A 23859-nucleotide genomic window follows, 5' to 3' on the forward strand; every position below is an offset into this window, starting at 1 on the left:
AACCTCTTGGAGAGCGAGATGAGCTGAGCTACATAGCGGTGCCCCATTGCCTCTCCAAGAGTGCATTGTAGAGTGACGTCAGTAAAGACATTTTAAGATCCTAGCTTCAGACCCACCAGCGGAGCGGGTCTTAAAGCCGTCACTCGTAGTGCAATAATAATGGAAGGTGACAAAGAGAGAGAGAGAGAGAGAGAGAGAGCGAGAGACATAAGGTAGTGTTAGCTTTTTGGGAATTATTTTTGCTTGAGAGTATAAGTTGCACTCTCATCCACAAGAAAGGATGGGCTGGCTAGTGTGCGATTGGTGAATATTCAGTTGATTTCGTAGAAGCTGAAAGATGCCCAATGCAGACGTCACTTGCAGCTTTTTTCAAAAATTGTCAATTTCAAGTCCTTCCATTAGCCAATTGTTTCTTTCGCGTGGAAGCATACATAGACAGTCACTCCTCTCGATGCAATTGGACGCTGGAGTGCTAATGTTAGGCACTAATTGTGCCTTTGCCATTCCTAGCTGTGTGTAAGATAGATCAAGCTACCTGTGAGCTGACGAAGCTTTTGGATCTTGAGAAAATTCACATCACATTCAATTGGAGAACGAGCAGCTTTGATTCTATAGAAGCAGCAATACTAAAGCGCGTATTTAAGGTCAACGACCGTATTTGGTCATAGGCATTGATGTATCTCATGGTCCACCAGATTTCTATCCAGGTTACACCTGCCGGATGAGTCATTGGGTGGAAGAATAATCCTATTCTTAGATGTAGAGACCAAATTGAAAGAACCCAACGCCCTGCCTAGACTAGATGCCAATTTGGAAGTCACATAAAGCCAATCTCTGATACGAGAAGGATATCTAGTAGTCAACACAACACTCAACTCAATTTTCTGATATGCACTGCATTTGCAAACAGTGTTTGAATCTCTTCAGCCTCTCCCTCACCCAGTCTGAAAGAACCCTCAAACCTTCCCTCTCCCTCTTTCCTCTATTGTAGAAATCTTTTTAGTACACTTTGTTTGAGTGGATCACGATTTGACGATCTAATCTTCTTGAATATAGTGAAGCTGCATCCATGTCCTTCGTAGAAACTTAAAAGTAGTGAATCTCCATAAATGTAGTGAAGCATTCATGTCCTTCGTATAAAATTTAAAAGTAAGTTTGCTTTTGACATTCATGAGTAGCTAATTTGTTTTCACATGACCTTGTGAGAACAAGATAGTTTGAATAACCTTTTGACTTTTACTCCTCTGGCAAGGAGTCTACTTGAATTGTTGGCATATTGAATAAAATGTGATTTTGTGTATCTTGAGTCATTTTTATTGGCTTGAACAAAATGCTTCAACCTTGCAAGAATGACAATTTCTAATAAAGCCAGGTTCCTTTGGGTTTGGTCCTTGTGAATCTTGGAAGACCATCCTTCATGATTAGTCATGTGAGCTCGTGCTCTAGATTCAACGAACAATTCAAGATTATCCCTTTTCTAGTTCAACATTGCCTTATATAACAAAAAAGATAAAATCTTTTGTTGCAGATTGCTCTCTCAAGATGATGCCATACATGGTTCTTATCTTTGCTCCTTGTGGTTGACCTGGTGATCCATGATAGTTGTGATTTTAGAGTCTTTTTGAAGAAGTTTTATTGTTGTTATAATCATTGAAGTTGTTGCATTGATTGCTTCTTTCAAAATGTCCTCAGCCTCGATTGGTACCAAGAATGCTTGTTGATTCTATTTGTTTTAATGACCTGAAAATGGCCTTTGATTAAAATGTGATTAATTCATGATTAGTCATGTGAGCTCATGCTCTAGACTCAACTAACAATTCAAGATTATCCCTTTTCTAGTTCAACATTGCCTTATATAACAAATTTAAAAAAAAACTTTTGTTGCAGATTATAAATTCTCTCTCAAGATGATGCCATACATGGTTCTTATATTTGCTCCTTGTGGTTGACCTTGTGATCCATGATAGTTGTAATTTTAGAGTCTTTTTAAAGTCCAAGCTAGCCACATAACTTTCCTTTTAAGACAAAACTAAGCAAATACCAACAATTGAATGAAAAAAGTCTTGGAACAAGTACCACTCTACCATGTAGGCTTCGCCACAGACACTCTAGCATTAGTACTGCCAAAATCCAACACTAACGCTGAAATCAATACACAATTGTACAAACAAGAATCCAAACCAACGTGAAAAGGCAAGATTAAAACAACCCAAATAGCTCAAAAACGTTAAAAAACCCGATAGGGTGTAGAGATCACCAAATTCTCCTATATCAATTCGTAGAATTAGGAACACCTTTCCATTTGCATGTACAGGCAGCAATTAAAAGAACCCTGCAGCAAAAAATCTGATTAAAAAGATAACAACCCTGACCAGCTGAACCAACCGGCCAATATCCTGTAGTGACTCAGATTGAGTTGATTGGTTACATTTTTTATAGTACCTGCAACTGCGTCATGACTAATAAGCAATCATGTTCACTGAAACCTTTCAAGTCAAAATTTGCCCCAATGAAATGGCATCTATCAAAGTACAAATACAAAAATTGATCAAAACAACTAACCCAGGAGTTTTATCAAATAAAATCTTAATTGTGCAAAAAAAATTCTTCAGGTGATTGTTCTGCAACAATGGTAATGAATCTGCCCTACAGTCCCAGCAGACACTATTCTTTCAGCAGAAGACCTCTAAAAGTCAAGAAACCTTTACAATGTCCTAGCCTCTCACAAGCATCAACATTTTTCGCATGATCAACTTTAGCCTGAAAGGGATAGTATACCACCCCTCTGCTCCTCTCTCCATAGGCCCTTTATAGGCCAAAGAACAGCATCCTTTGTGTAAAGATAAGCCGATGATGGACATCGATCCATCAGGCAATAGAAGCATTCCATCCTTTCCAATCAAAACTTTCCGCTGCTCGATCTACTACAGCTGTTGCTATGGCCAAAGAAGAAGTGCAAGCTGGGGATGGGGCATTTCTCACATTTAACACCAATCCTGCTTTTCCAATTTCAAATAGAAAATCTCCTATGATCTTCCCGCCATCATCAATTGCTACAGCATGCACACCAGACCATCCTTTGGTTGTCTGCTCCACCTTCAGACTAGGGCAATACCTGACTAACCCAGTGCAGATGATCATCAGTAATCTAAGTTACGCAAAACCCCCAAAAATGAGCTGTTTAGATATATTCCAGAAGACAACCAAAATAGAAAACGTGTCATGTTGTATTGTGAGAAATGCCATATGCATAATGATAATTCCTTTTGTTCTCAATTTAGTCCTCAACAGAACGCGAAACTATAGTAAAGCTTTTGAAATGCATCTAACTACCTTTTTGCAAAGGCTCGACATACAATCATATAAAAAACAATATCAAGGATAATGACGGAACCTCTGTGCTTCTCCAACAAAAGCGCGAGTGTTGACATCACGCCAGACCTCTTGCATCACGATACCTGGGTTTCCCAGAACTAACTTCCAAAGGCCTTTATTCAGACCAAATTTCACTGCATCCTTAAGGTCAAAGTTCCAAAAGCTGTAGCCTTCTTTGGCTAATGACAAGGCTGAATTGGGTCCTATCAACACACGCCCATCAACTCTAGGTGTCAAATGCACTCCAACCATGGGAAATCTGTCACAGTAACAATCAATAATTCATCTATGGAGTATCTCCAAAAGAGAATGCTACAAAAGATATCAGAAAAGAGCATGTGAAATTAATCCAAAGTAATATTCTTATAACTCAGGAATCAAAGATATTCTTCTAGATAATGATGAGAAAATGTGTTCAATTCCACCGTGCAATGTCGCTGCAAGACTTATGACACTCCCCAAACAAAATTTAATATTCTATAGCTGCACTCACCCCCACTGTTGCGTTGACCTCAGAGCTATGCAGAGAAAAATCCCTTTTCATCTTCAGTAAACTGAAATGTGTCCATTCAACGAATCATAAGCTTTATCCACAAATTATACACTGACACAGGGAATCTTCCAAAATGGAACAATTAAGCCTGCATGTCTTTTCAATGTTCTCACGATGTGGCTATTCTCTAATACTCAACTGGCCCTGATTGTAGATGTTATCCTTAACCCTTGAAGCTTTTTTAACACTCTCATCCCCTAACCTGGATAGCTAGTTGCAGTAACTTAGTTCACCCGGGATGCAACCTCACCCTCAAATGTCAATGGTGATATTTGAAATGCCAATCCACATTCTTCTTCTGCTCACTGCATCTCTTAGTGCCTAATCCTGCTTGCCAACGTTACAACTTGAGAGAACCATTGGGGATTGGTGTCACTCTTTGACACCCTGCTCTAATTCTCCATTTTGCTCCTTTCATGATTCATAGACTCAAAGACGCTCTCAATAGCTGTTGGTGTCACTCTTTGACACCCTGCTCTAATTCTCCATTTTGCTCCTTTCATGATTCATAGACTCAAAACGCTCTCAATAGCTGCTGATGGACAAAAGGATTTTGTAAAGTCATTTCTGATGTGCTTGTATTTAAGCCCTATATTGATCATAGTCACCACAAAATGAGTTCTTGCTTTGAAACGTTTAAAAACGTTTTTGCCCGAAATGTTTCTACAAATCAGGCTAAACGGGCAATTTTTTTGTGTAACCCCAAAATTAGGATTTGGGGTCAAAATTACGGTTTCTAGTTCAAAATTAGGGCTTTGGCGAGGAGTTACAGCGGATGCAAGTGATGCATTCTGAACAATAAAATCTTTAGAATGCAAGTTTGAGTCCTCACATGCATTAGATTTTAAAGTTTCAAATTATATGTATTCTTATATTCTATATTTTACATATATTAATTATGCACATTTCTAGCCAAACTCCTTTGAGATTTTTAAAATGTTTATATTTGAAACCCCGAAACCTGTTTCTAGAAACGATTCTGGTGACTCTTATACTCATCAAAAGTTGAGTCTGTTTTGTGTTTGTAGCTCGTAAGAGGAACGTTATTTCACATGCAAGAGATGAGAGGATAGATTCGCACACCTTGGCCAAACCAAAGCCTAGAAAGGCACCAAGATATGGATAGCAAAAAATCTTACTCCTCAACGGCTTTAGAGAAGGCTAATGAACTTTAGAAAGTACGGGAAGCTCAAAAGAATGGCAAGTGGGTAGTATATTATGAAGGCACTACTCTCATTAAAGATTTCAAATTGGCTAAGACACCAACGTAGATGTGGAGATACTGATTCTATAGTTTGGCTTCTTTAGTCTCTTAGACCTTTCAATCTTTCGTAGACTATGATATACTTTCTTTTTTCCTTTGTTTCTCTCTCTTTCGCAAAGAGCTCCTCTTTTTGAAGCATGGACTGCACAATTTGAAGATCCCATCCATGCTCTAAAATAGTCTTGCTATATATACATCAAGATGTCATCTAAAGATACCACAATAAACTTCCCTACATATGGGCAAAATAGATGCTTTATCATCTGTTGGAAAGGTGCCGACGCATTAGTGCATCCAAAGGGAAGCACCCAGAACTCATAATGGCCGAATTGCATAGGAAATGCGATCGTAAACATACATATTTCTCAAATACCCTTATTTGACAATAGCCCATCCTCAAATCGACCTTCATGAAATACTAGGCTCTACAAGGCCGATCCATGATCCTCGGTAAAGGATATTTGTGCTCGATTGTGAGTCTATTTAGACTCTTATAATTTACACATAAATGCATAGACGTGTCTTTCTTCTTGACCAACATATCAAGGTGACTTACTAAGTCGCACTTGACATAGCCAGAGGTGTACCTAGCAAAGCATAATTTGCTATATATATGTTTACATTTGCTAGATACTAATGTATTTCCTATATACACATTGTCAATTACTATATTGAAATCATATTTTTTGCTAGATAGATTGAATTTGCTATATAGATGTTCATATTTTCTTAAAAATTATAACTTCTTTACTAGACACGGATGTCTTTCCTATAGATATTGTCAATTGGTATATAGATTCCATTTCTTTTCTAGATACAATGAATTTTCTATATAGACATTCATATCTTCTAGAAAATTATGACTTCTCTAACTAGATAGTGATGTACTTCCTATATAGACGTTGAAAATTACTATATAGAATTCCTTTTCTTTTATGTACTTCCTATATAGACATTGACAATTACTATATAGATTTTGTTTCTTTTGCTAGATAGACTGAATTAGCTACATAGAGTTTCTTATTTCCTATATAGATATTGTCGATTACTATATAGAACCAACCTTTTTCCTAGATAGAATGCATTTTTTCTAGATCATATTGCAATTTCCTAGATTGAGTATATAGCAAATCATATTATCTAGATTTAAGGAGAAAAAAATGGGTCTACATCTAGTAAATTGGGCAAATTTTGCCATATAATGTAGCATTTACTATATGGGAAGTTGTCTAAAGTCCCTTGTGTTTGTTCAACCATCGATTAGATTGGATGGAAGAAGACTGAGTATTGGGGCGGACAGCTTTGCTCTCTAATCTAATAGAAGTGGTGACATGATTAGCTATTGTGGAAGGACCATCATGTGTCTTCAAAACCACCCAATCCTAATGTTGTGTAGCAATTGGATGGCAACTAGCAAGTCTCTCCAATAGCATGGAGTTGGCGGCCCAATAGAAAGAAAAGCGTGCTACCTGTATGTAGCAACCAAGGCAAGCAAGCTAGGCGGGTTGGCTGGAGCTCCACGCAGGCTGTCAAAGAAAAATGCAATAGTAGCAAGATTGCGCAGCAAACACAACGAGCCATTTGATTGAAGCACAAAGGGTTTTGGAAATGCCAAAGGTATTCCTCATCTACTAGATTTCTCGACGTGCCAACAGGAAATGTTTTTGCACACATATACTCTAAGGAAATGCCTTGACAAAATTTGTGGCAACCCAATTTCCTTGCCGTATATCCAAGTAATTGAAACATAACGCACTATAATATAATCTTCTACAAGCCGTTGAAAGGACAAGTCACTAGAATCATAAAATAAAACAACTCAATTAGTGCAAAAGAAGTGATATAAGCTGCATAGAACGCTGGAGAAGAAACTTGAAATTGTGCATGTCACTATACACTAGGAAAGAAACAATAGTTGTTGCTACAAGGAGTCGCTTGAAGAAACGGGCGCAAAGAGAGGACTATCGATTGGGATATCCCTATGAATATTGTTTGCATTGTTGCAACATTGAGAAAAATTGCCTAGAAATATATCGCTCTAATGAGCATTTTTATTCATGTTTATTCGTGTTTGCTCATATTGCAAGTTCAAACTATTGTAAGCGATTCAGCGTGTCATCAAACTACGGACACTGGGAATGTCATTCAATGTAACAATATTGAAGTCAAAAGCAACCAAAGGGCAAGAGAAAGTAAATTGGAAGAGTTGGAGTTGTGAGAATACAATGACTCCCTTACCAAACAACAGCGAACACTGCAAGCTCACGTTCATAAGCTTGAAGCTGAGCTTACTTCTTTAAAAGTAGCATTAAATAAATTTAATGCACTCCTTATTAGAATGGAGAAAGCTCTATGAGAGGACAAAACAAGAAAATATGTTATCACAATGTTTGTATCTTTTGATATTTGGAAGTAAAGTTTATTTTACATTTTGAAAAGTATTCATTGCTCTTTAAGTTTTCTCACATGTTGATACCTTGAGCAATAAATTACAGTCATGCTCGCTTTTAAATTATCTTGATTCATATTCCTGAATATAGATGACAGAAATAAAAAATATATTCAATGCATCCTCCAAGGAGGACTCCATCTCAAATATTTGATCTTGAAACTCAAAGGAGAAGAAGATGAGTTCAACATTTGCTATCACGGCTAGATAGCACCCGATCCTTACATCGTGAGCATGCTAAAAGAAGAAGTTTGAAAAGACATAAAGCTATGCTTGCTTTGGAAATGTGTAATTCAATATTGAACCTCAATATACAATCCATTCATTTATGACATTGGGTGATGAGTTGAGGGCCACTAGAAGATATTGGTGTTTCCATGCTAGGAAAAGAGTCATGGCTAGAGCAAAGGCTCTTCAAACACAAAATATAACAGCAAGGAATGTATGTTCCAATACATATGTTGATCAAGCTTATGTACATGTTGAAGTTGATCACACAGCGCATACAGAAATGCAAGATAATCAACATGGTCGTCAAGTTGGTATGAGTATTGATGTAAGAAACGTTCCACATTATGTCTTCGATCACAATAAAGGAGGCTTTTTTATCAATCAATTCTACACAAACTACCTCCTTTGGAAGGCATAGATCCTTCAATGTGGCCTCTTATATATTCCAATGTCTCCATACATCTTTTGGGTTCTATGTCTTATCAGTGTCACTTCTTGCCATGCTTACATATGGAAGTGTGAGAAAAAGATAGAACTCATGGCCAAGATATTGGAAAACTTTGTTGTAAAGCAGGATGAATTTCTCTTCCTTCCTTACCTCCACCTAATGAATCATTGAGTTCGCTTTTGCATCATTGGGTGCAAAGATTGATCATTCCTTTGTTGAAAATAGTGGACTTTACACTTTCAAAGTCATGGCTCTATGTATCATAGGATTGGATCCTTACTACCAAATGCAACACATAATCATAGACCTCAATTTGCTCAGCTGTATGTATACGACTCTGAGCATGAGTTACAAAATCGTTTGGCCGTAATGAATGATTTGGATCCAGTAATACTTGAATCTCTACAAAATATGATGCACGAATTCAATACCTTTGCACAAGGTTCAAAGTGTGTCAGTCAAATGCTCAATGAGAATCAAGGTGTCGAGTTGAAAATGACAATATGTGAGAGAAAGATACCATCAAACAGTACTCAACTCCCTCAACAATTGAGATTGAAGGAATCATGATTGGCCAGGGTGATGAACAAAACATTGGTTGTCGTGATATTTTACTATGTACTACACAAGGGAGTTGCAAAAGAATAACCAATTTGCATAGATCTTACATGCCTTTGCTATATGTTCTTCCATTTCCAATAGGCTATGATGGATGGCATTTGAGGATTCCCTATACAAATGTTCTAAATGATATTCCTGAATCATCATTGATAAATAGTCAATGCATCACTCAAAGAGAGTATTATGCATATCAATTACGGATCCGACTTAACACAAGCATTTGCTTGCTATGTGGAGGACGGCTACTTCAACACAATACATGGTTGATGCGTATTGCAGTATAGAAGAAGCTAGATTGCACTAGATTCGGAACAACCAAAAGGTTCTGCGTACTGAACTTTATTTTGGCTTAGTAGACATGGTGCATGATGATGCAAGAAATGATAACATTATGGGAAGAAGTGTAGGTAGTAGAATAGTATTACCTTCAAGTTTTACTGGGGGTCCACGACAAATGGGCTATGTTTCAATGATAGAGTTTCAAAAGAGAGGATTGCCCCATTCTCATACATTGCTTATATTGGATGGCCCTCACAAACCCCAAACAATGGGCCAATATGATAGATTAGTTTCTGCAAAATTGCCCAATCATGAAATGTTTCCATCTTTACATCATATCATCTCTCACCTGCAATATCCATGGGCCATGTGGGGCGTTCAACCCAAAGGCCGTTTGCATGCAAGAAGGACAATGTACAAAGAAGTACCCACGTAAGTTTGTGAAAGAAACTACTGTGGATAGCAGCGGTTATCCTATATACATGAGATGAGATGATGGAAAGACTATAATTGTAAAGAATGACAAAGTTGACAATAGATGGATTGTACCCTACAATCTGTATTTATCAGTGACATACAATGCCCACATTAATGTTGAAATATGTTCCACCATTTCAGCTGTCAAATATCTTTATAAGTACATATACAAAGCACTGGGTGAATGGATGCCTTGCACCTACAGCTTGAATGATTGGATAGTCATGAGAGGATCAGCCAAGGGTCCACATAAGCTTCCCAAGAGTAAAAGAGGTGATCTTTTGCATGAATGGAATGGCCGCATCGTGAAGTTTAAGCTTGGGAAGAAAGGATGGCTTACAAAGGTGCAACACATCTACATGGGGAAGAACATGCACCTTCCTCTGTCAAGCAATCAATCGACAATACCATCGCATTGTAAGTCTCCATTTTGTGTAAGATTTCGAAGTGTAATGAGTCAGTTTGGAATTGTACTTTGAAATAGCACCAGTGTAATGAGCCAGCTTGAAATTGTATTTTGAAATAGCACTTGTGCACAGCAGATGAAGGACTCAGACATGCCATCCTCCATGACCAATAGGTGTTCCCGCACGTCCCTGAGACTCCACTGTGGCGTGACAGTCACATTCTTAACATCTCCTAAATAAGAACCAATACATAAACTTACCCCTGTATTATCATCGTCGTTAGAATCAAGGGAGAGCCAATTGCCACCTATTTTGTTCCAGCGCCTATATTGGAAAGCAAAATATAACATTTGGTGGGAGATGTGGTACTTGACAACCACATTGTCCTTACATACATGGCATTGAAATAGATCACCCTTTTGTTGACCTGACCTGCTTCCCCAATTCACCCCAAGCAATTCCTTAAGGGCATTCTCATGTAGGCACTTGCATGACCACATGGTTTTTATTCTGTGCATCTCGATATTCTGAAAACAAGAAGCAAAAATGTGCAGAGGCATAAACCAAGACAACCTTACCTATTTAGAGCCAAATGTAAACTTCATGGCCAAGCCCACATCCTTTGCAATCTTTTCCTTGTATGATTGCACTATTCTTGTGTCCACCATGCTACAATCCATGTCTTCAAGTTGTGGTGTTGCAATGCATTGAAGATGGCCATAGCCTATGCCATCCTTGAAGTAATGTACTTGGCATTATACCAATAGATATTTCTCTGTTTCAAAGCAGAGGACTTCTCTTCAGCATGCATTTGCCTTCCTAAATCCTCATGAATGGCAGTAAACTTACCTAAGAAGCACTTTACTGGTTCCCACTCCTCAAAGTCTAAATGGTGAAAAGGTAGGAAAGCGTGCAGAGAAGCGCATGCATAGTGTTTTTTTCATCCCTCCTGCAATATTGAAGATTGTAAACAATGTGGGATGAAACAATTGTGGATTTTGACATTTTCCAATTAATAGTGGTACAATTAATTTTGATGTTTTGAATGGTTTTGTTTCATGTCAATGTCAAGTTTTGCCCAAAAAATTTATAATTCTTTTTATTATTTATATTTAGAACATTTGAGTATATATAGGTTATAAAGTTACTTTAGTTTCAAAGTTTCACTATCATAGCCATAGTTCTCCTAGCTACCAAACTACCATGGATTCTGCTAGGTCTGTCTTCCATGATTTCATCTCTCGTACTCCATTAGTTGATAGAGAGGAGGAGTTATTTCTAGTCTTTGATAAGAGCATAGATGTCCTAGGCGCCTACTTGGGAGCCTGAGACGATTTTGAAAAACTCATCAAGTACATGCAAGACCACATCGCGAGTTTTGCATATCAACTTGATGGAGTCTACAAAAAGATAAGTCCCAATTGAATATTTGAAGTACTTGTTCAATCAAGAACCCAGGTTCGTGAAGCGTTTAGATCAATTTCGAGCCCAGCTCACACCCCTAGGGTTTAGGAAGGTGGACAATGATGACCTCCTAGCATGCGGAGTCGTCGAAAACATAGGAAATAGGTTCCTATCCTAGAAAATGACCTTTATTTTCCTTCTCCAAGAGGGATAAATGGAAGAGGAGGCCTCGACCTCAAGCCCTGCCCCTGCCCCTGCCCCTGCCCTTTCCAATCCTCTTATTTATGTAGATGAGCCCAACATCTACAATGAAGAGCCCATAGATGAAGAAGCTGAGGAGCGGGAAGCAGCATTGGCCCTGAAAGTGCTTCAGTGACCTCCTGAACCCCATTCTACTTCTCAAATTCCATCCACCGCGGGCACCACCTCTGTTGACCCCGCAACAGTGATATAGGTTTCTTGCTCCCCTTCTTGTCGATGGAGAATAATACCTCTTTCTCCATGACATCAAGATTATGTTTGGTCTCCGGGAGGATGAAGCTCTTGGTGTCCTATGTGGATACGAGGTAGACATGACTATGCAAGAACCTGGGTTTTTGGGAGTAGATGATTCAATAGATTAGGTTCTTGCTTTAACACTGGCCAAAAACAAAGATGCAGAGACATCAATCTACTCCGACCTACCTGATGTTCCAGAAGAAGCCTCCACATCTCACTCCGGATAGCAAGAGGCCTCTGGATCCATCCTCATTGACAAAGAGGAATGGATTGAGCATGACGACTCCATAGTGGTAAGAAACTATGAGCTTTAAATTTCTTCGCATCACTGATACCTCTCTTTGAGTACTCATGGCACCATTCGAGGACATATCCAATAAGTATCATGTGAACCTACAACTGGACGCAGAATATGCAAGCACACGTCGTTTGGGATATAGTGGAACTCCTCAAAGTGTGCTCCATAGTCTTCGATTGCAAGGGAAGAAGCATCTTGACCTTTGGGTGGATGGAAACTTGTATCCTTTAGACCCTGCCACCCAAAAGAGTCCTCCTTTTCATACAGTGCATGATGTTGTTCAGTTTGTTGACAATGGACATGCTGGATTGCTCGGTTATTGCAATCGATTGAACCATTTTCAGACATTGGCTATGCAAGCAAGCGAAGTGCAGAGAGCCCAAGTAGAAGAACTTGCACATTTGGGAAATATTACTATTGTGGCAATGCATAATAGTATGCAGAATCTCCAATTGCAAAACAAAGAACTCAGTGACAAAGCACATGTCTTGGACTTGGAGCGACAAGAATTGGAAGAATCAATCCAGAAGCTCACTGTGTGATTTCATCTTCCTGAGTCGAAGTAGCCTTGTATAGTTGCTTGAACATAGGCTGTGCACCAAGCGATCTTATGGCAATTTGGGTGATCGTGGATCAACTCATCGAAATTATCACTTTCATTCATACAAGAGAAAATATTTCAGCCACTTTAGCTTGCTCACCTCTTCGTGGAAAAGTTGGTAAGCATGTATGGCTTACCGACTGAAATAGTTAATGATAGGATGCTAAGTTTAATGGGCATTTTTGGAGAGTTGTGTTCACAAAATTGCAGTTAAGTTGTGGATACTTTTTGAGGATCTGAAAGGATCCACGGTATCATCGGCATAGCTTTGGAAACACAAACTTAATAGTACAAGGTAGCCTTCCATAAAGTACGGACATCACAACTATATGGTCACCACACGTTTGTAGTCCATTCTATGAGCTATCCATAGGTGCCTCTCATTTCTTGGAATATGCCTTTTAGGCATAGTTATAGGCAGTTAGGACACTTGGTACAGTTAGTACATGTACTAGTTAGGACACTTAGTCCATCTAAGATACCCTATCCTAGGGTTTTGTTATATTGGGCATACTTTGTACTAGTTCATTGATTGCAGCAATACATTATAGCAGCTCATTTGAGCTTCCATTGCTTGCCCTAGCCTACAATGGTATCAGAGCAGGTTGGGGATCCATCTAAGATACCCTATCCTAGGGTTTTGTTATATTGGGCATACTTTGTACTAGTTCATTGATTGCAGCAATACATTACAGCAGCTCATTTGAGCTTCCATTGCTTGCCCTAGCCTACAATGGTATCAGAGCAGGTTGGGGATCCATCCCCTCAACCATTGACAGCTTTCCCAAGTTGTTTGGTAGCCTTTTGAGCCCTCATTCTTACATATCCATGAGCACTTGTGGTCTCCTCAAGCATTCCCATTGCGCGAGCTTCATTCCTAGCACGGGAAATCAGAATTTTGGAGTTTTTTTTGCAGAAGACCGTGGAGTGGTGTAGAATTCGAGCCATTTACCGGCATTTTTTGCTACAGCCACCTCACACGTGTGGATCCGTACAGCCGTACGGAATGTACAGACCTGACAGAATAGCATTTAATGCTGTACAGAGTTTTGCGCCTGCAATAAATGCGTTTCGGAAGCTGTACGAACCTGCTGTTCATCATTTAAACCCTGTTCAGGATAGTATGGATCAGTACGGCCTCTTTTCTGCAGCTTTTTCCCACACGTGTGGTCCGTACAGCTGTCCAGACTGTTGTACAATGCATTTATTGCCTGTTGCGACCTATATGGGGTGATTCGGGTGCTGTACGAAACTGTTTGCTGCAGTATGGGTGCTATACGGACTGTTTCAGAACTGTACAGACCTGCCTTGTGAAGCGTGCCAACATTTGGAGCACATAAATCAGCCGACTTACACATGGAGGCTTGCTGCTCTCCTTTGGAGACCTCTCCTTGAGCCCATTCATTTGGCTTCCCTTTGCCTCGGGTTGCGAGTTTTCCTCCATTGGATCACCCTCCTCACTTTGACCGGGGGTCAAGGCGCCTTAATTAATGCTAGAACTCTCCGACCGGAGCCAGTAATGCCATTATCTACGTTGACCCAAATCAGCGTGCTTTGGCCGAAGCCAAGTCTTGTTGACCCAAGTCCACTCTTCCTGACCGGAGTTAGAGGTCCTTTGATTAACTGCAGTTAACCCTCTTGGCTTACGCCAAGTCTTCCTAACTTGGGTTAGGATTACTTAACCAAGGTTAAGTATCTTTGACCGAAATCAATACTTTGACCAATGAAATATAACTTTTTGAACATAATTAAATAAACGAGACTCTTTAATTATGATCAAAAAAATGGTCAGTTGAAACTTTGACTTTGGAGTATTTACAACTTGGTGACAGCTACTCAAACCCGACCTGATGGCAGAAGTAGAGGTTAGAATCTTGGGGGGAAATAGGCATGGCAGCAAGCTGGAAGATTGGAGTGGAGGTCACGAACGGAACGCCCAAAAGCGAGGCCGAAAGCCCTCTAACTATGGCCTGATCTACTCGAGTGGTCTGGCTGACCTAATTGACCAGGCTGGTTGGTTTCACCGACTTGATTGGTCAGGTCATTTGAACTGACTTGGTCAGCCCCTCGGGCTGAACCTTGGTGACCTAGCTGGCTTGCAAATAGCTGCTTGGATAGCCCCAAATGGCATCCCTAAGGCTGGCCATTCGCCCTAATTCTAACCCTAACTAACACCTAACTAATCGAAGCTAATTTGAGGGAAGAGCGTAGAGCGGGTGATCCTGCTTTCTGTAGCGTTGTTGGAAGGCATACAGGCACGCGGGAAAGCATCTGCTATGGACAGACCCAAAGCGTCCTCGATGCCGCCTTCAAACTTGTCACCAGCAGGAATTCCATCTACGTTGCCTTCATCCTTGCAGCTGCCTTCGTCGGAGAGTGTTCAGCCCAAAAATAGGAGCTCCCCCCTCCGCCCGTGGCGGCCTAACTGCCTGCTGCCCGTTGCTCCTAGTTGCTCCGCTTCCAACTACTCCTTGCCTCGCTTCTTCTCCGCCCCCACTCCGCCCTGCCTTCTCCCCGCCATCTCGCTGCTCCTTCGCCCCCCGCCGCTCCTCCCGCCCCTTGCTGCTCCTCCACTCCCACTCCGCCGTTCCTTCTCCCCGCCTTCTCGCCTCCCCGCCTCCTATCCCTTCCACCTCGCACCCCCCCGACTTCCTGCCTCTCCCGCCAGCGCGCCTCCCCCCGCCATTCCGCCTCCCCCTCCATCTTTTTACTCCGCTTCCCCCACCTCTCAGTCTCTAACTGATGTTGTAGTTTTTTGGTGTGTGTATTTTGTCCCATAGACCCGCGAGGTCTTCTGAGGACATTAATCTCTCTCTCTCTCTCTCTCTCTCTCTCTCTCTCTCTCTCTCTCTCTCTCTCCAACCCTCCCGTAGTCTCTCCGCCCCCCCTCCTGTAGTCTCTCCGCTCCCCCCCTCCCGTAGCCTCTCCAGCCCCCCTCTCGTAGCCTCTCTGCTAGCCCCCTCCCCCCCTCCCTCTTGTCCGTATCTGCTCCCGCTCCCGTCCGTACCTGCTCCTGCTCCTGTCCGTACCTGCTCCCGTCCCACTCACGTCCGTACCCGCTCCCGTCCGTACCCGCACCTGCTCCAGCCCCACTCCCGTCCGTACCCGCTCCCGTCCGTACCCGCACTTGCTCCCGTCCGTACCTGCTCCTGCTCCCGCTCCCGCTCCCGCTCCCGTTCGTACCTGCTCCTGCTCCTGTCCGTACCTGTACCTGCTCCCGTCCCACTCACGTCCGTACCCGCTCCCGTCCGTACCCGCACCTGCTCCCGTCTGTACCTGCTCCTGCTCCCGCTCCCGTCCGTACCCGTACGCCCGTACCTCTTGCTCCCGTTCCGCTTCTGCTCCCCTAGCTAGTTGTAGCAAGCTCTTGAATTAGGAACCCCTAGCTGGGTTGAACCCCCAGCCCAACTAGGGGTTAGCTTAGCCAAGGGGTAAACAGGAGATATGGCCAGCAAAGCATGGCCCAGCCTACCTTCCTCCTCTTCAAAAACCCCTTCCATTCCAGCACCCTCGAGTAACAAAGCCAGATACTCCACCGTGGCAGCCAGGATGCCTTCCCCGTATGCATATATATATGAACGAGGTGGTCTTTTTGACCGACCAATTTTTGGATATCATGAACAAATTTACTTCCTACAGGATCAAGTGAGAGAGCTGAGGATGCAGCTAACGAATGCCATAGCTAGAATTCAAGTCTTGGAAGGACCTGGTAAGAAGAAGTCATTGACGAGGTTATAAAGTCATGCAATGCTTCCCCCCCTACCCCCCAACTAGTCTCTACAGTCAAGAATCTAGTTCATACTGAAATGCAGACAGCCAAGCAAGAAGTGACTGTGGAGTTTGATGCAAAGGTCAACAAAGCTGATATTAAAGAACATGCAGCTAGAAAGGATAATGCTTTGAAAATCAGAATTGGGGAGCTTCCAGATGGATGGTATAAAGAAGATGAATCTTTTAGTGATACCTTAGCACATGTCCAAACAGCCATGCCTACTGTTGACTGCACAGCAGATGCTGATGACAATCCTAACAACCTAGATGATGACGATGAAGCTCGAGTAGTTCATACCAGTCAATGTGATGGCCATGCTATCATTATGTTCAACTCACGAGACATACGTATAAAAGTTATGCGACAATCTCACAAGCTGAAAGGGACAAAGATATGGACAGCTGAGGAACTCACCAAGGCTCAACTGAAGGATATGGCAAAGGAATTAGCAAAGGTTCGGGCTGCCAAGAAGGATGGTAAATGGGCAGTCTATTGGGACGGGATAGCACTCATTAGAGAGTTTAAATCAAAACTAAAAGACTCTCAGTATTAAACTGATGTAAGGCCATATATGTGTGTATGTATTATCTAGGCTACAATATAGGTACTCTCTAAATAAATGGAGCTGCTTTTGCACTCCTTGGGAGCTGCCCTGTGCCCTCCCTAAGCTGATGTACTAGATGGCTTTCATGTTGTCCCATAGACCTCTTGGTCTCCCGTGGACGTTAATAGACTTTCTTTCTTTCTTTCTTTCTTTCTCCCGCCCTCTTCTCCGCTCCTCCCCACCTTCCTTCCACTACTTCACTCCCTCCTCTCCTTCTCCCATCCTCTCCTTCCCCTTCTCCCTTCTACCTTCCCTTCCGCCCTCTCCACCTCTCTCCTCCGCCTCTTCGCCTCGCCTCCACCTCCCCCTTGGACACCCTTCTTCCTTTGAGTTTCCGGACAGCAAGGTGGAAGAGATCCTTTGGACAGAGAGTCTACATACGCTCAGTGGAGCACGCGGGCTTAGAGATCTAGAGGTGCCAGGCATATAGCAGGAGAACCTTTTCGGTATTGTATCTTGTCCAATTGGTGGACAGGCGGAAATATATAAGAGTTACTTCTATATTGTGTCTTTGAGCACAATCTATTTGATAGTCTGCACATATATGAATGGTTGTGACGTACACACATATTAATGAAGCTTGATTACATAGTGAACTACTTCCACGTGTGATTCTTGGGCTAATCTATCAGTCTTCCGCTGCGGGATACCCTCTTGGTGGGATTTCATTTTCTAACAAATATGTCTCCTTGTGTTTTTATATTGAGCCCTAATTGCAGAGATGTATTTTCCACCGTGTCCGTGTGACTAAGGAGTTTATTAATAGAATGTTTTCTGTGTGGAAAAAAAAAGATCGTCATTTAAGAATTCAGGAAATAACCTTAGGGTTTGAGATTGGAGATTGAGATTGAGAGGATTTTATTTCAAAGATTAGGATCTAAGAGAAAAAGTTCACGTATCAAAAGAGGATTGGCTCAACTCCAAATTTGAATTCCAAGACCTTGAACATTCCTTTACAAATAAAGCTTTTGCTTTATTTATTCAGGAAAAATCCCTTCCATGATGAGTCCAAAGCAGGAAAGATCAACTATGAAAATTGAGGAAAGAGAGCAATCGTCGAAGAAGATACTCATGAGGGATCTATGAATTCGGAGAAAGTAGATTATGGCGATTATGGAACACCTTATTCGGAATTTACAAAACGAATTTCTTATTCACAATTCACAAAACTAGAAAACCGTACTTTTAATTTAGAAACGTGTTAGAAAGTTGATAGCACTCAACATGTTTCGTCACCACATAAAATATTAACTATCTCAACTTTTATTCACCTAAAGGAGCTCATCCTGACCGGGCTTTTTGCTCGTTACAGAGATTCGACATCTACTACTAAAGCTGCCAGCAAGCCCAGCTCTTGCTGACAAACAACACTACATCTTGAAGGCCTCACTAACTAACACGAAACACACTCACATGCAAGTTCCGGCCTGCACAAGTCAAAAAGACCAAAAGAGTCACGACCTTCTGATTATGACGGAGCCAAGAACCACGCCAACCTACTAGAACTGTCGTCTATGCATGCAAGGATCTCCATGCAATGCCAAGTGTCGCCACTCACCAACCAAGCACGTGCATGGACCAATCGAGCCATGCTAAGTCAAGTTACCAATCACCTTCGTCTCACCACATAGTTATAGCCAATGAGAGAGCACTCAAGACCTCCTCTCAAACCCTAGGACTTCAAACAATAGAGCTCGACCATCTCACCGATCTTAGAAATCCCAATCTTCGTCTGGTAATTCGTATGCTGTAGACCAGCAACTTCACTTATCGATGGAGTTTCATCAATTGCACAAGCTCTCTCTTTTATATTCTTGCTTCCTCATCCTTCTGTTTCTTGAATCCTTGTCACTCAAAGTGGCCACGATTACAGCAGTAATTGCATGTCTGGGTGTCCGCAAATCTTACCTTTCTCTTTCCTTCATGACATATGCATGTTCACCAGTTGGCCGTAGTGCCTCTTCTCATTTCTCTTCCCTCATCAGCAGAGAAATGGCATCATCAAAATCAAGATCGTCATCCATCCTTGGGATAATGACTATTCCTGAATAGGAGGGGGCAAGCTCCAAAGCAAAATAGCTTTGCAATCACCGTCTTCAACTTTGGAGCCAAGAGCACTCAGCTGTCTAAGCAAAGCTTGCATTCTATTTAGAAAATTTCCCAAGCTCTCATCCTCTTTCATTTCAAGACTGAAAAGCCCATATTTCAAATTTGCTTCAAAATGTTTCATTTTGACACCAAACAAAGCCTCCAATGTTATCCAGAAAACCTCTGCTATAAAGGACTACTCAGGGCTGCTCAACAGCCACCACACTGAGATGCCAAAACACCAATGAGGGGGGGCCTATATATAGCCCCAGCCCCTCCCTGGTCGGTCAGCACTTTTGTGCAGTAGGGGTCGGCCAAGTGGTCTGGTGGGTCAGCCCACATGCAGGCTGGGGCGCCGACCCCAGCCTGCATGTGGGCTGACCCACCAGACCACTTGGCCGACCCCTACTGCACAAAAGGAGGCTGCTATGCAGCCCTATAAGAGGCTGCCTCTCTGCCCCAAACAAGCTGACTGCATGCCTGGGGGCCGACCTGCTCCAGCCTATAAATGAGGGCTTCAATATGCCCATATGGAGGGCTGCCCTCCTGCCTATGTCCAGGACCAGCAGGCTCTGGGGGGCCCTACAAGAGGGCTGTTGCACAGCAATAGGGGCAGACCACCATGGCCCAAAGACATGGCCACGCAGGCCCTACACCTGACCTGCCAGTGTCCCTCACAATGGAGCTGAAACATGGCAGCAAGCGGGCCAGATAGACCCCCAAGTGGGGCCCTCTCTACCCTACTCTATCCTCATAGGGGGTGGGCACACCCACAACAAGGCTCTCTCTCTAGACTGTCCTAACCTCACGGGGGCCAGGCACACCCACAAGCAAAGGTCCCCACTCTCTACAGTGACATCAGGAGGTGTTGACCTCCAACAGACCTCACGGGTTAACACAAAGATGAGTTCACGAAGAACAAATTCGCGGGCTAGGTGGTACTGGAGAGTGAGCCCTCTATTACAAACGACATGACACCCAACCTCCATTTGGTGCATTTATATTTTCCATGAGTTGATGCAATAATAAATAGCTAGATACATATAACTTACCTCAGACTCAAAGAAGCCAAGGCTCTATGTGATTTACTGTGGATAGATTGACCAAAATGGCTCTTTTATTTCATCTGGGAGAACTAAAAGACTATTCCTACAGAACGTATCTTGGGATTCCGAGTTCACAGGTTCTTCAAAGCAAGGTCTACAAACAGTACCATATCAAATAGAATGGCATACCAAAAGGTGAGAAATCCCAGCAGACAAAAGCATTGTGCAAGGTACCCCCACCTTAATAAAGGATGGTGGACAACATCCATAACTTGAGTCCTCCCCCCCTGGACTAGCACGGGTCTCTTTCTCTACTGCCACATGGATACTAAAGGGGAAATGATCAAAATCTAGGGGTTCACGCTGGAGTTTCCTAAGGATATTAGCCAGACAGGGGTAAAAAGGACTTGGAGGAGACTACGTAATTCCACCATCCAGCCCTTGTATCATAATATTTGGTGTGATACACTTTGAGTGCTCTGCTCTGCTCTCTCTCACACGGTTCCACCTCCCCCCCACTCCTTGAGGATATCGATCGGACAATTCTGTGTTTCATCACACCGACTCATGTGTTGAGAGTGGTTGAACGGAGGGCATACCCAAGGAGAGGGTCACATCTGCACCCTATGTGACCACCACCATGAGATCAAGTCAGAGGAGCACTTCGCTTTCGGATGCCCCGTGTAATGTGAGATCAAAGGTCACTATCATTGCCTCTTCGAGGAGGGTTTCAAACCCCTATCCAATCTCTTTATCCTACCCAGATCAGAGATGCTTGGCATGTCATTATCATTGCCTCTTTAAGAATGGTTTCAAACCCCTATCCAATCTCCCTATCCTACCCAGATCAGAGATGCTTGGTAACCTTCATTCATGCGGCCGTCCGACACAGGGAGTGATTGCTCCAAGCATGTAGGCAAGATCAGGGCATACAGCCCGTGACTCCTCTCAGAGCATGATCATTGTGTTAGAATTATTGTTATAATTTAGCAGTGACCAATGTAATATAATAAGTAGGTTAGGGGCACTTTTCCCTCACTTAGAGGTTTTTCCCCCTAACCACAGTTAGTTCACTAACTACGGTTAGTGAAGGATAAGGTTTTGTCACTTAGACAAAATCTATCACTCTATTCAATTGTAACACACTCATCTAATTGCAACTATCGTTTTCAGCTCTCTCTCTCTCCTGCTCCTGCTCTCACACTCCCTTAGAGGTTTTTTTCCCTAACCACAATTAGTTCACTAACTACGGTTAGTGAAGGATAAGGTTTTGTCACTTAGACAAAACCTATCACTCTATTCAGTTGTAACACACTCATCTAATTGCAACTATCGTTTTCAGCTCTCTCTCTCTCTCCTGCTCCTGCTCTCACACTTTGCTCTCTCCCTAGTCCCACACATTGAGTTTTAGCACCAACCAGCAGGACTTATGGAGATAGCAGACGTGAGGACCAGAGCCAAAGATATGACAAACTTGCCAGCCAAATGAGACATAGATCAGATTAGGGGACCTTTCCTCCATGCTCACCTGACTGGAAACACAACCCATAGGAGTTATAGTGGCGCTTGTTTGCCGCGCAGGACCATAGCCAGGAGACCACAGCAGGCCACACATTCCGATTATGGGCTTTTTTTGTGCAACTGGTATCTTTCTGTATCGAATGAAAACGCCATGTAGATCATAGATAAGAGCACTCATGTGTAGGAGAAAGTAGCACTAATAGCGTCACATGTAGCTAGCATGGATAGGGTAGAAGATAATAGCTAGAGAATACAATGACATTGGCCTCCTCTATTTTTTGAGATGATATTTTGTATCGAATATATATTTTGGAAATAACTACGCGCTTGTATGGAGAACCTTGATTGCAGGAAATGATAAGGAAGACCTTGTCGCCTATGCGATGATTGGATAGCTTTCAGAGCTTGGATGTGGACCTTGGATCTTGCACTAGCACATGGAATGGATGATGGACTGAGTGGTCACCAAGACATTGAAGATGGACCCGTACTTTTCTTAGGTAAGGAGCGCTTTGCACAAACCACAGACGGAAGTGAGTGGGCCACAAGGAAAGGAACTAAAGGGATGGATCTCATTGGTGGATGGAAGGAACCAATCGATGGCCAAAGATTTTTGCATGGAAAAGCAAGGGATGGAAAGTAAAGCATGTGAAAAGCAACTAACAATTGGCCATCTATAAAAAGGGCAGCCAGCCTTGGTTCAGATCATCTTCTGGCCCGTTTCAGGTAGCAAAGGGCAGTTGATCATGTCTTCATGAGCTATTTGCTCATTCTAGTTATGCTTTTCTTGTTTAGTGATCACTAAACTCGTGGAAGCATGTTAGAGTGTCATCAATCTTTGTGGTTGAATTGTGGAGAAGCTTTCTGTTCGATTCGAGATACATTTGATGATCCTTTAATAACCCTCCAACGGTCTTTGCAAGGAAATGATCTATGAATGGCGAGAGGATGAAAGATTGGTTGATTTTTGTGAAAGATTGGTTGATTTTGAGCTTTTCATCCTTCAATTATGCTCTCGAGGTAGATCAGTCACTGCAGCAACCTTTGATTGCTTCAAAGATAATTGGAAGGCATAACACTGCCAAGTTGATGTTTGAAAGTTTTATTGACTCAATTAGTGGATGCTCAGTTAGAGAAAAGTCCTGAAGAGTTCGAGGTCTTTAGTTGCACAGAGGGTTCATGGTGGTTTTCTAGCAGACCATTCATTGTATATAGATGATCGTGGCTGTGGCTAAACTGAAGCAAGTCCTAAATTCTCAACAGAAGCAGCTTCGCCATCTATGGATTGTACTTAGTCTCGGGATGTTCGGAGATCTGCCTGGTGTTGTGTATTGATACAGTTGGAATCTTCGAGTTTTTCATGATGCAATGAACATGCGCGATTGATTACAGATTTGGCCTGTTCTTACAGAAAAGAAACCAGAGGGAAGCTATTGGCGGAGCTTTGTGAAGGCAAGTAGCAACAGTGCAGGATATAGGAAGATTGGCGTATCAAATCATTGTTGTAGCAGGCGCCTTCATGTCTAATTGGTCATGAATTGTTTGTAGTGAGGTTGGCTGGTTCTTGGTGACAAGCTGGTGGTGTTCTAGAGTGGGTTTCTCCCACGGAGCTTGTGGCAGCTTATTGCACTGGGGAATACAAGTGTGGCACTGCTTTTGGAAGCGTAAGTCTACTGCATGACATGTTTTTTGAAGCTGTGGCCGTAGGCAATTTTATTCCCAAGCTAATTTCAAAAGGACGTGCAAGGTGTCTGCAGACATGCGCGGAACAGATGTAGCTTTCATGCTTCATGGACAGTAGCAGATGATCAAAGGAAGGCTAAGTATTGAGTTAGCTGTCGAAAAGCTTAGAAGTTAACGGTGAAAGGAGAACTTTTCTTCATAATAAGATCCAGTTGGATACATAGTAAAGGGTCACCTTTT

General features: G+C 42.3%; 1 protein-coding gene across 2 annotated transcripts in view; it reads right to left on the reverse strand.

Annotated features, from left to right (window-relative positions):
• Nucleotides 1–2260: 2260 nt before the first annotated feature.
• LOC147899023 (uncharacterized) overlaps nucleotides 2261–23859 on the reverse strand; it is a 55776-nt gene continuing 34177 nt past the window's right edge. Inside the window, exons 5-7 of one of the 2 annotated variants that reach the window (XR_015541374.1) lie at nucleotides 3395–3634; nucleotides 2443–3115; nucleotides 2261–2332 (exon numbers count right to left, since the gene is read on the reverse strand). Coding sequence is in view for 1 of the 2 variants with exons in the window: in XM_087377645.1 (XP_087233771.1) it covers nucleotides 2869–3115; nucleotides 3395–3634 (487 nt within the window). In the remaining variant the exon portion in view is untranslated. Of the gene's footprint in view, nucleotides 3116–3394; nucleotides 3635–23859 lie in introns of both variants that reach the window. The other variant, XM_087377645.1, reaches the window with a different exon arrangement.

The sequence above is a fragment of the Dipteris shenzhenensis genome, chromosome 8 (assembly GCF_047967505.1).
Source record: "Dipteris shenzhenensis isolate YYH24624 ecotype China chromosome 8, Dip_SZ_1.0, whole genome shotgun sequence".
Classification (NCBI taxonomy): domain Eukaryota; kingdom Viridiplantae; phylum Streptophyta; class Polypodiopsida; order Gleicheniales; family Dipteridaceae; genus Dipteris; species Dipteris shenzhenensis.